Source organism: Rhineura floridana, chromosome 18 (assembly GCF_030035675.1).
Source record: "Rhineura floridana isolate rRhiFlo1 chromosome 18, rRhiFlo1.hap2, whole genome shotgun sequence".
In the NCBI taxonomy this organism is placed as follows: domain Eukaryota; kingdom Metazoa; phylum Chordata; class Lepidosauria; order Squamata; family Rhineuridae; genus Rhineura; species Rhineura floridana.
In genome coordinates, this window is record NC_084497.1 from 2,313,308 (window position 1) to 2,323,706 (window position 10,399).

Here is a 10,399-nt window from a genome sequence, read left to right on the forward strand (position 1 = left end):
GAAATTGCCTGATGCTTCCTATAATACTTATTTACTTAAGAATTGGCCCCCTAGGTTGCTTTTCCCCCATCTTCCCACCTTATCCCTTTTTCCTTTTGTGCCGTGTCTTTTAGATTATTTTGTTTTAATTGACGACACGTACGCTGCATGGGGAGCCTTTTAGTGACTGAAAAGAGCGGGTACAAAATGTTCTAAGTAAATAGGGTTATGCCTTGTCTAAAGCTAGTTTGGCACTCCACAGAGTTATGAAGAGCAAGGTGGAGGAAATTAAAGTTGTTACAGGGGAGCCGTGCTAGGGGATGGTGATTAATACCAGGAAAGGTTTGCTTGCTTGTTTTGTCGTGTGTTTGACGTGTTTTGGGAGGACTCTTGGGAAACAAGCCAAGAACACTTGAAAGCATAGAAGAACTTCAGGAGATTAACCCAATACAGCCAGTTATTTGTCTCCAGGTGATGAGTGTAGATTTCTATCTTTATTTCGATTATTTGTACACTGTCCTCTGGAAAATCCACAGGGCGGCTCACAGCAAAAGGGAAAGATGCAAATCCATGAACGTGATGTCATCCTTTAAAAACATCCTCACTAAATCAGGGCTTCCCAAAATGTGGTCCGTGGTGCACCAGGGCCCCCCAGGCTTCATGCAGGTGGTCCACGGCATGTCCATATTATAGATTTGTGCTGGTTGCAAATTGTATTCTAATTGCTTCTTTTCTTTCTCACCTTGGATTCTATCGCATGACAGTTTGAATTCCCCAGGATGCAAATGGAAATGCAATAAAATACAAGATGAGAGAGAAAAGAAGCAATGAAAATACAATTAAAAATCCTGCAGCACCTTGCACTCTTTTAAGTGGTCCCCCAAGACCCCCAGCCATTTTCAAGTGGTCTACATCCAAGCTTCCATCCAAAAAGACATATCGTAAGTAGCAGTGGGTGAATCTGCCAATTATAGCTTCTCCCAGTGACCTACTGTTCACTTCCTGAGCTAATACATCGGCTGTGTCACAGCTATCCTCTGAAATTTGCACTTTCCTAAATTCTGCAATACAGATCACAATGTGTACCAAAAAAACCCTTCCTATATTAGGGGGAATGGAGCATAGCAAAGTATATCTTTGTGAAAAAATGTTTAAAAAATGCATTATATTTGGGGAAGTAGCTTGCAAAAACATTAGGTAAGATGGCATCCAAGAGTGCCAATGTTTCAAGAAATGCACTTGGTTGTGGGGACTTTGCAAAAGATTCACGAACTGGTGTAGAAATGGGACAAACTGCAGTTAAAGATCAGGAAAATGAAGAATGCAGAGACGCTCAAACTTGTCTGTCCCTGCAGATGGCTCTGAGCATACAGTAATCTTGCGGCCCTCTCTGGCGGTCAACTCATGCACAGCACAGGAGAAGCTGCTTGCAGAAACTGCAGAGAAAAATATGAGGGCAATGCAGGGCTGCTGGTGTGCGGAGCGAGTCCTGAGGGCCACATTTGGCCCCTGGACGTGAGCTTTCTCCATTCCCCCTTTAGACTGTGGTGTTTGTTCCTTGCTTCCATGGGTGAGAATGAAAGCTGGAGAGAGAGGAAGGGAAACAGCCAGCTGGGGATGGTAGGAAAGCAGCCTTTTAATTGAGCACGAAATTGCAACCCCAGAGATCCGAGTAATCCAGCTTTGATCTTCTGGAGGACTCTGAGCTGGTTCATCACCCCTGTGCCCCCCTCCCACCAAAAAAGCATCATTTCCCAAAGGTTGCGGCCGAATATGGTGTAGATCCATGATTGGAACATTTAGGCTTTGAGGGGGGGAATGGGATTACACAATCTCCCATCCGTTCCCATCACCTCAAAGGTGCTGGTACGTTCTAGAAGAGAGAAGTCAGCCCTTCCTGAAAGACAGAAATCAACGGAAGTGAGTTAAAAACAAAACCGCGAAGGAGATTTTATTTTTATTTTTTTGCAATGCAAAATGGAAGGCTGGGACCCAATCTGGATTTGGACTACAGTGGGAGGCAAAGGGTTAAAGTCCCTTTCCCTCCCAAGTCAAGGTCCCGATCCGTATTGGGGCCTTAACACTTGCGATCTGCTGCTTTCTCCCTCCGGCTGCGGGGGCCAGATGGGAAGCCTTTGACAGCCAGGAGCTTGAGATTCCCCATCTGTTTACTAAGCAGTTCTCCTGCGTACAATTTGCATTAAGGGCAAGGGGCTTTTTCAGGAAATGAGATAAGCACTTTCTTTCTCGTAACTGCCCTTTCTGAAATTTAAACACAGAGAGCCAGATTTCGGATTAATATCAGGAAAAACTCCCTAACTGTTAGAGCAGTATGACAATGGAAACAATGACCTAGGGAGGTGGTGGGCTCTCCAACACTGAAGGCTTCAAGAGACAGCTGGACAGCCACCTGCCAGGAATGCTTTAATTTGGATTCCTGCATTCAGCAGGGGGTTGGACTCAATGACCTTACAGGGCCCTTCCAACTTTACTATTCTATGAGTCCATGTCTCTCTTTTGTGGCCAAGTGATTGCTACCCTTGCATGAGGGATCACCCCAGAGGAACCCTCTCTGCTCCAAAAACTTACGAGCGGGTACAGAACGCAAAAGCTTGCCAGCCCCCACAATAAGTACCCGAACGGCAGGCACCTGCGGCGGGTGGAGGAGAAGCGGCCGTGGAGGCGGCGCTGGAGGGAGGCGATCTCAGACAGGTAGCTCTGCCTGGGGAGAGGCGGAAAAGACACAGTCAGAAAGGGGAAAATTCACCTCTCTCATGGTTGTACCCCACCCTGCCAATCAACTGTCAGCCTGTCCCTGGTTAGCGGTGGAGATGGCCCAGTAGGGCAAACAAGGCCTTGCCCTCAGCCAGCCCCCACTGGCCTTCCATCTCGCAACCAATCAGGGGGCAGCTCTGCCTGTCATTGGCTCTGGCTCCACCTACAGCTGGTCTCCCGGCATTCCGCCCTGCCAGTCCCAAGGGCCACCAGCCTTTGCTGCTGGCTAGGGGACGGGGGAGGAAGTTCTACTCAGTTCACTTTCAGAGGAATCTAATCCATGCTTTCTGAAGCAATGTGCGAACTGAAACTCAGCCATCCTTCGAAATCCGCGCTTCTCCAGACTTTGCAATGCAGTCCTCCAGCCCTGTAAGGTGTGCGTATAAATGCATGCACTTGTGAAAAATCCCATGCAAAAATGCATTACGTTGAGAGAACGGCTTTGCAAAAATGTGCATATATGAGACGTTTGCACTGATACGCAGGTGAATTTTCACCCGGGCTTTAAGAACAAACAAATAAATAAATTACTGTTTGGGAAATGTGAGAAATGGAGGGAAGCTGAGGAGGATAGGTTAGCCCATCCCTAGCCCTGCTCTACCCTGGCTGGGGTTGGCATTCCAAGGTTTCAAGTGGGAGTCTCTCCCAGCCCTACCTGGACATGCCAGGGACTGAATCTAGGACCTTCTGTGTACAAATCAGAGGTTCTACCATTGAGCTGTGGTCCTTCTCCTAAAAATAAAGTAAGGCTGCAGTCCTCATGGTTCTAAATAAAAGGCTAGGTTAATGAGGAACGCAGAAAGCTACTTTATATCGAGCCAGAGCCCTGCTCCATTTAGGCCATCACTGTCTACTCTGACTGGCAGCAACTTTCCCGGATCACAGGCAGTTTGGCTTTTCCCATCACCTACAACCTATGATTGGGGAAGATCTGTAGCTCAGTGGGTAGAGCATCTGCCTTGCAGGCAGAAGGTTCCCAGCCTCAGTCCCCAATGGCATCTCCAGGTAGACTGGGAGAAAATGCTGGAGAGCTGCTGCCAGTCAGTGTAGACAATACTGAGCTAGATGGACCAATTAGGCTCACCTGATATAAGTCGCCTTCCTCCGTTCCTATCATTCTTTCGACACAGAGGGTGTATAGACACTAGTCTACTGTAGTAAGGTAAAATTGACATTGGTTGCTCCGCCCACCACAGGCATTCGGCCCCCAGAAGGCTGCCCAGAAGGGAATGCGGCCCTCGGGCTGGAAAAGTTTTCCCCAACCCCGCACTGAGATGAAAGCGACTCGACTCACACGCTTTCCTGGAGCGCCTTCTCCCGGGCATCGCAGTGTTCCCTCTCCGCCTCCGCAGCGGCCCGCCCTCCCGCAGCCGACTCTAGTCTCTCTTCCAGGCCTGCCACCTTCTGCTGCCACTGGGCCCTTTCCACTGCAGGTACAAGCCGAGAGAGTGGGCGACAAATAGCACTCTGCCCCAAAACACCATCTGAATCCTTCCCCCACCCCAGTACGCAATTGTAGCACTTCTTACATACTGTGCCCACATTGGAAGTTCTGCAAACTGCTCTGGTGGTGTGGCTTACCTAGCAAGGCGCTGTTCCGACTGTCCATCTCCATCCCTTCGGCCTGAAGGGTGGACATTTCATTGCGGAGGGCTGACAGGTTGGCATCCAAAAGGGTCTGCAAGAATGGGGGGCATTAATGGTATAAACAGCGGGAGAGGGGCAGATCTCTAAGAGATGCACTTGGGACACTTCCTTGTAGCTCCGCCCCTTCTTTTTAACCACACCCGCATAGATCCCTCCCACCTTGCCACACCCCTTTCTTTAAAGACACGAGTAAGTCCTATTGTGGGTGTGGATGAGCCTCCCACAGCCTGGTGACCCTCCCAATGTTGCTGGACTGTCATCCTTGACTGTTGGCTATGCTGGCTGAGGGACTGGTAGAGGGCACCAGGTTGAGGAAAGCTGGTCTCAACAGTATGAGGCTTGGGAAATTGAGATCGTGACAGGTGGGCCTGTTCCTTCCAATCTGGAACGTCCCCCAAATCCACCTCATCTGAACTGATGCCCGGATTTTGGAGTTCGGAATTGCCTGGCCTCCAGAACGGACGCTTTAGAGATCCTTCTTTCTTCCAAAGAAGATAAGAATAAAATTCTCAATGCTGTGCAGAGTACGGCACTTGTGCAGTTTGCCACGGCTTCCCATTCCTCCTCCTCAGTTTCAGTGTCGCCTCTTGCAGAACTCAGCCAGGGAGGGGGGCAAAACTAGAATGAGCTGGCTCCGCCTCTCCTTGGCTCTGGCCTCGCCTACTTTGGGGCCCCAAATGGGCACCACTGGCCATATCTGTGGAGTCTCCAGGGGAGGCGTGGCGATGGGGACCGTAACGACGAGCTCCTGCACTTTAAAGCTGACCACTCCACCACGGGGAGCTCCCCAACGCGCAGGAGAGCACATGCACATCAGTAAGGCGCAGCAGCTCAAAAATAAAACTGACGCAGTCCGGAAGCTGCACCGCTTCCAAATCCTTAGCAAATGGGGACAATCAGTGGCAAAGGAAATGGACTCCGCTTCAGCTCAGGTGGCCGCAAAGCCTCTCCAACTGCCCCCTTCCCTCCCCCCCACCTCCAAAGGAAGTTGCTTTGAGAGAACAATGAAGGGGGTGCGTGATTGATTTTCCGGAGCGGGACCCTCTAGTGGCCTGTCCTTTGTTTTTCTCCGGAAAGCGCTGCCGTTGTGTCTGTTTACATTTCTCTGAGAGGCCTGCAAGATCCTCCCAAGGTCTCTGGAGCCTTGCTTTCTTCCAGCTGGGGCAGCAACATTTTAAAAATATATGTGTGTGGCATTCCAGCTCTTAGTGAGCACCTGGAGGCGTACAAAAATTATACGTGTGCCTGAGAAAGAAGCCTGGGGCGGGCGTGTGCCAGTCTAGGAATCAGCTGTGGCGTTGACTTTTTTGAAGGTTTTGTTGTCTCACCAGAACATCTTAAAATAGGGCTTCTGACAAAAGGATGTCCAGCGCTGCTGTTCCAGGACTCTGCAGGCCAAGGATTTGGGGCCTGGTGCCCTCCAGCGGTCACTGCACTCCAGCGCCCCATAGCCCCAGCATGGCCAAGGCATCAGGGGCAATTCGAGTCATAGCCCAGCGTCCTCTGAAGGGTCCACTGGCTTCCCCTTGATAATAAATCCCTTATAATAAATAAATAAACTATATTCTTTAGGGATAATAAGTAAACCAAAGCTAAAATTCTCTCTTCCTCTGCTTGATGCTGTTTCTTTGGGGGCCCTTCTTAGAGTGTATGGTATGCTGGTACAGCTAGGACCAGGAGATAAGATAAAGAGAGTAAGACTCTGGTACAGCAGTATCTGTGTCTCCAAAGGGTCAGGCAAGGTCAGCTTTGGAATGTATGAGGTCATAGAAGTGATGGGTTGGTTTTCTATTTTCTGAATATTATCTGGTTGGCTAGATCTTAATGTAGGCAGCATAATGTCTATGTAATACTTATGAGTAACTTTTAGATTGGAAGATGCTAATTTCTTTGTACTGGAGGGTATAAAAATCTAGGCAGCAGTGCCATGTGGCAGAGCTCCATCGAATATCATGAGAAACTGACTTTCAGTATGTTTCTTACTAAATAAAGGCCTATTTATTTATTTGTTGAATTTCTGTACCGCCCGACTAGCATAGCTCTCTGGGCGGTGTACAACAGAGGAATATAAATATACACAATAAAATCCAATAATTCAGTGCAAGGAACATGTATGTAGGCATCCACAAATCTAAAATCAGTTAAACATATTTAAAATATTAAAATAGACTAAAATGCCTGAGAAAAGAGGAAGGTTTTAACTTGGCGCCGAAAAGATAGCAACGTCGGTGCCAAGCGCACCTCATTGGGAAGACTATTTCACAGTTCGGGGGCCACCACTGAGAAGGCCCTAGTTCTTGTTATCATCCTCCGAGCTTCCCTATGAGTCGGAACTCGGAGGAGGGCCTTCGATGTGGAATGTAGTGTACTGGCAGGTTCGTATCGAGAGAGGCGTTCCAGCAGGTATTGTGGTCCTGCGCCGTATAAGGCTTTATAGGTTAAAACCAGCACTTTAAATCTGGCCTGGAAACATATTGGTAGCCAGTGCAGGCGGGCCAGAACAGGTATGTTCAGACCGCCTGGTCCTCGTTATCAGTCTGGCCGCCGCATTCTGCGCTAGCTGCAGCTTCCGAACCGTCTTTAAAGGCAGCCCTACGTAGAGCGCATTGCAGTAATCCAATCGAGAAGTTACCAGAGCATGGACAACTGAGGTGAGATCCTCCCTGTCCAGATATCTTTTTGCTACAAGTCTGCATCCTAAATTTCTTTAGGACCCCCAGTCCCGTGGACCCCAAAATTCCCTGTCACCCGCCCTGGCTTAATAGCTGAACTTTGATGTGTCCTGAACATCTTCTGTGGCTTCCCATATTGCTAGATGAGTTCCTTTTCGAAATGGGTAGCCAGTAAATGTAGGACTAACAAATTGAATTTATTTGGGGGAGATTTGTTCAGGTTGCTCTCATGCACACATTCCAAACCAAGGCTTGAGCAAACCCCCAAATGCACGTCTTGGTGAGCAACTCACACACAATGGAAAAATTGCTTGTGCACTGTGCAAATGCATGCCAAATTTTCATGCAGACTTAATTTTTTAAAAAGTCTCAAACTGATGTGGACGTGAGGCAAACTGCTGAACTTAAGACTGGGAAGCGAAGACAGAATGTAGTTGGCTGATTCATCCATTCCTTTCCTCACGCAATGTTTTCATGAATTGATGGACCTCTCTTCCACCAGCGGTGGGGATGGTCTCTGAATTAGAGGGATTTATAAGGGGATTAGACATATTTATGAAGGACGAGTGGCTGTTAACTATGGTAGCTAAATGGAATCTCCCATGTACAGGCGCAGTCTTTCTCTGATTACTGAGCACCAGGGACTGGCAACATGCTGGTGGCAAACAGCAGGAGAGGGAGGTTGCCTTCAGCACTCTGCTTCTGGGCTTTTGGGAAGCGTCCCATCAGTCACTTTGGGAATGGGAGGAAGAGGCTAGACTAGAAGGGCCCCCTGTGGTGTGACAGAGCAGGGCTCTCACGGAGTCAGCCCACTGTGAAGATAAGCAGGGTTATTGGGGAGGGAGCGATGCTCAGTGGTGAGAGCATCTGCCTTGCATCCAGGTTCAGTCTCCGGCATCTCCAGGTAGGGGCTGGGAGAGACTCCCTGCCTGAAAGCCTGGAGAGACACTGCCAGTCAGCGCATGCAATACTGAGCAAACTGGACCAATGATCAGACGCAATACTGGGTGAAGGGGCATAGCTCAGCGGCAGAGCACCTGCCTTGCATGTAGAAGGCCCCAGTTCAGTCCCCCATGGCATCTCCAGATAGGGCTGAGAGAGACAGACTCCCTGCCTGAAATCCTGGAGTGCTGCTGCCAGGCAGTGTAGGCAATACTGAGCTAGATGGACCAGTAGTCTAACTCAGTGTAAGGCAACTCCCTATGTCCCTCCGTTCCCCCTACCTTCCCTCCCCCCCTTCAAAAAATACCACGTTCTCCAAGCAGCCCATCAAGGTGGCATTGAGCCTCTTCTGGCCACCTTTGGCTTGGCTCAGCTGCTTCTGCAGGTCTTTCTCCCTCTGGGCCAGTTTGTCCAGTTGCTTCCCGTGCCCAGCTCTTTCCTTTTCCAGCTCGGCCACCCGGTCTGTCAAGGCCGCCGTCTCGTTCGACACCCGTTCCCGGCAGGCTTTCAGCTGTCGGGCCGCTTCGGAGCGCCACACCATCACAGCCACGGAGACGGTGATGGCCGCCACCACCACCAGCAGCACGGCGCACAAGCCCAGCGCTTTCAGTGTGGCTTTGGTGGCTGAGGGATCCATTGGCTTCTCTGGACGGCACCCCCTTCTGCTGCTGACTTGCCGAGACTGTGCAGCCCTCGCTGCCCTCCGCTCGCCAGACTTGCTCTGTGTGGGTTCCTCTAGGCTCATGCAAACCCTTAATTTGTGGCTCACCGCAAGCCACAGTTAAGAAAACCATGCCAGGATTATTTACAGTGTGTTTCTCCAAGAGTGGGTGGGGGAGCATTAGTCCTAACTAGGAACGGGAGAGAGACTCGATTCAGTCCTGGAGGATAAGAACCTCAGGAGAGTTGGATCAGGCCAAAAGGGGCCCATCTAGTCCAGCCTCTTCCTCTCACAATGGCCAACCAGGTGCCCCCAATGGGAAGAAGCCCGAAAGCAGGACCCAAAAGCAACAGAGCACTCTCCCCTCTCACGGTTTCCAGCAACTGGTCTTCAAAGGCAATACTGCCTCTGACCATGCACAGAGAACAAAACAAATGACGACAAGTAGTTAAATCCTGATGTAGGGACTGGGGTGTGTGTGATTTGATTCAGTGCACATTTAAAGGGGAACCTACCTAACACGCGCTTTCTGAAACGATCCGCAAACCAAAACGCAGCTCCCCTTTGAAATTTACACTTCTCCAGATTTTGCAAAGCAATTCTCCTGCCCTGTCATGCATGCAAAAATGCACATACCAAGGCTAAAGTATGCATAAAAATGCATATATTAGTAAAGGTAACTTACAAAAAAGCATTATATTGGGGGAATTGTTTTGCCAAAAAAAATGTGCAGATGATTTAAAACTGCATGCTAACGTGTATATTAGAAGAAATTGCTGAAAGAATTTTCATGAGGAGTTAAAAAACATTGCAGACTGAATGCTGAAATGTGAGGATCCGATTATTGGAAACTTGAGCAACTGAGGGACACTGGAACTGACGGATTCACCCATGCCTCGTCCTGACTCCCTTTCCATCAAGTCCACCATCTCAAAGTCAAATAAGATGCCCTCTACAGTTCCTTTCTTGTCTCTTTTTTAAAGCCAATTTTAGATTGTAAGCCTGGAAGGGCAGCCACTTGCTCCTTTTTAAGCCTCCACACGGCACCTAGTAATTTTGGCAAGCGTGATGGCAAACAGATGTCCCAACCCATGCACCGGTCCGTATTTGGAAATGCCAAACCCTGCACCGAACAGTAGCCAGGCTGGATCAGACCACAGGTGCACAGACAGGCACGATCCTATGCCTGTTTACTTGGAAGCAAATTCCTCTTTGTTTTAAGGGAATTGCTGTTTTGTTTTGTTTTATTTAGTAGCCACTGATAATCTTCTCCTCCATGAATGCGTCTAACCCTCTTTAAAGCCATCCAAACTGGTGGCCATCACTGCCTCTTGTGGGAGTTCCATAGTTTAACTTTGCGCTGCGCAAACAAGTCCTTTCTTTTGTCTGTCCTGAATCTTCCGGCATTCGGCTTCCTCGGATGTCCACAAGTTCTAGCATCATGCGAGAGGGAGAAAAACTTGTTCTCTATCCGCTCTCTCCATGCTTTGCATCATTTTATACCCTTCTGTCATGTCGCCTCCGGCTCAACTTTTTCTCTCAACTAAAAAGCCCCAAATAGATTGTAGAAACAGTTGTAAAGCAAGGAACTGCAGAAGGAGGGGACAGAAGAAAAGAGAAATATTAATTGTGCGCTGCACAACTAAAGGAATGCACATGGCTGTGTAGTGTAGTGTAGTGTAGTGGCAAATTCAGAAGTGCAGGGCCTCTTCATGTTACTCAC

The 10,399-nt window shown here is 49.0% G+C and overlaps 2 protein-coding genes across 2 annotated transcripts in view; one reads left to right on the plus strand and one right to left on the minus strand.

The window, feature by feature from the left end:
* Positions 1 to 10,399, plus strand: part of LOC133372951 (basigin-like) — a gene marked incomplete at its 5' end in the record, with an annotated part of 80,424 nt that overhangs the window by 31,682 nt on the left and 38,343 nt on the right.
* On the minus strand, positions 1,369 to 8,652 carry LOC133372437 (myosin-2 heavy chain, non muscle-like). Its single transcript, XM_061601051.1, has 5 exons — positions 8,323 to 8,652; positions 4,336 to 4,432; positions 4,049 to 4,181; positions 2,569 to 2,701; positions 1,369 to 1,876 (listed from the first exon to the last, which is right to left on the minus strand). The coding sequence occupies exons 1-5, from the start codon at positions 8,650 to 8,652 to the stop codon at positions 1,853 to 1,855; spliced, it is 717 nt and encodes a 238-aa protein (XP_061457035.1). The 3' UTR covers positions 1,369 to 1,852.

Coding starts and splice junctions, on each gene's coding strand:
- LOC133372437 (XM_061601051.1), bottom strand. CDS start 8,652: ATGGATCCCTCAGCCACCAAAGCCACACTGAAAGCGCTGGGCTTGTGC. Junction 4,182..4,335: donor TCGGAACAGCGCCTTGCTAG/GTAAGCCACACC, acceptor TTGTACCTGCAG/TGGAAAGGGCCCAGTGGCAG. Junction 2,702..4,048: donor AAGGCGCTCCAGGAAAGCGT/GTGAGTCGAGTC, acceptor GCCTCTCCCCAG/GCAGAGCTACCTGTCTGAGA.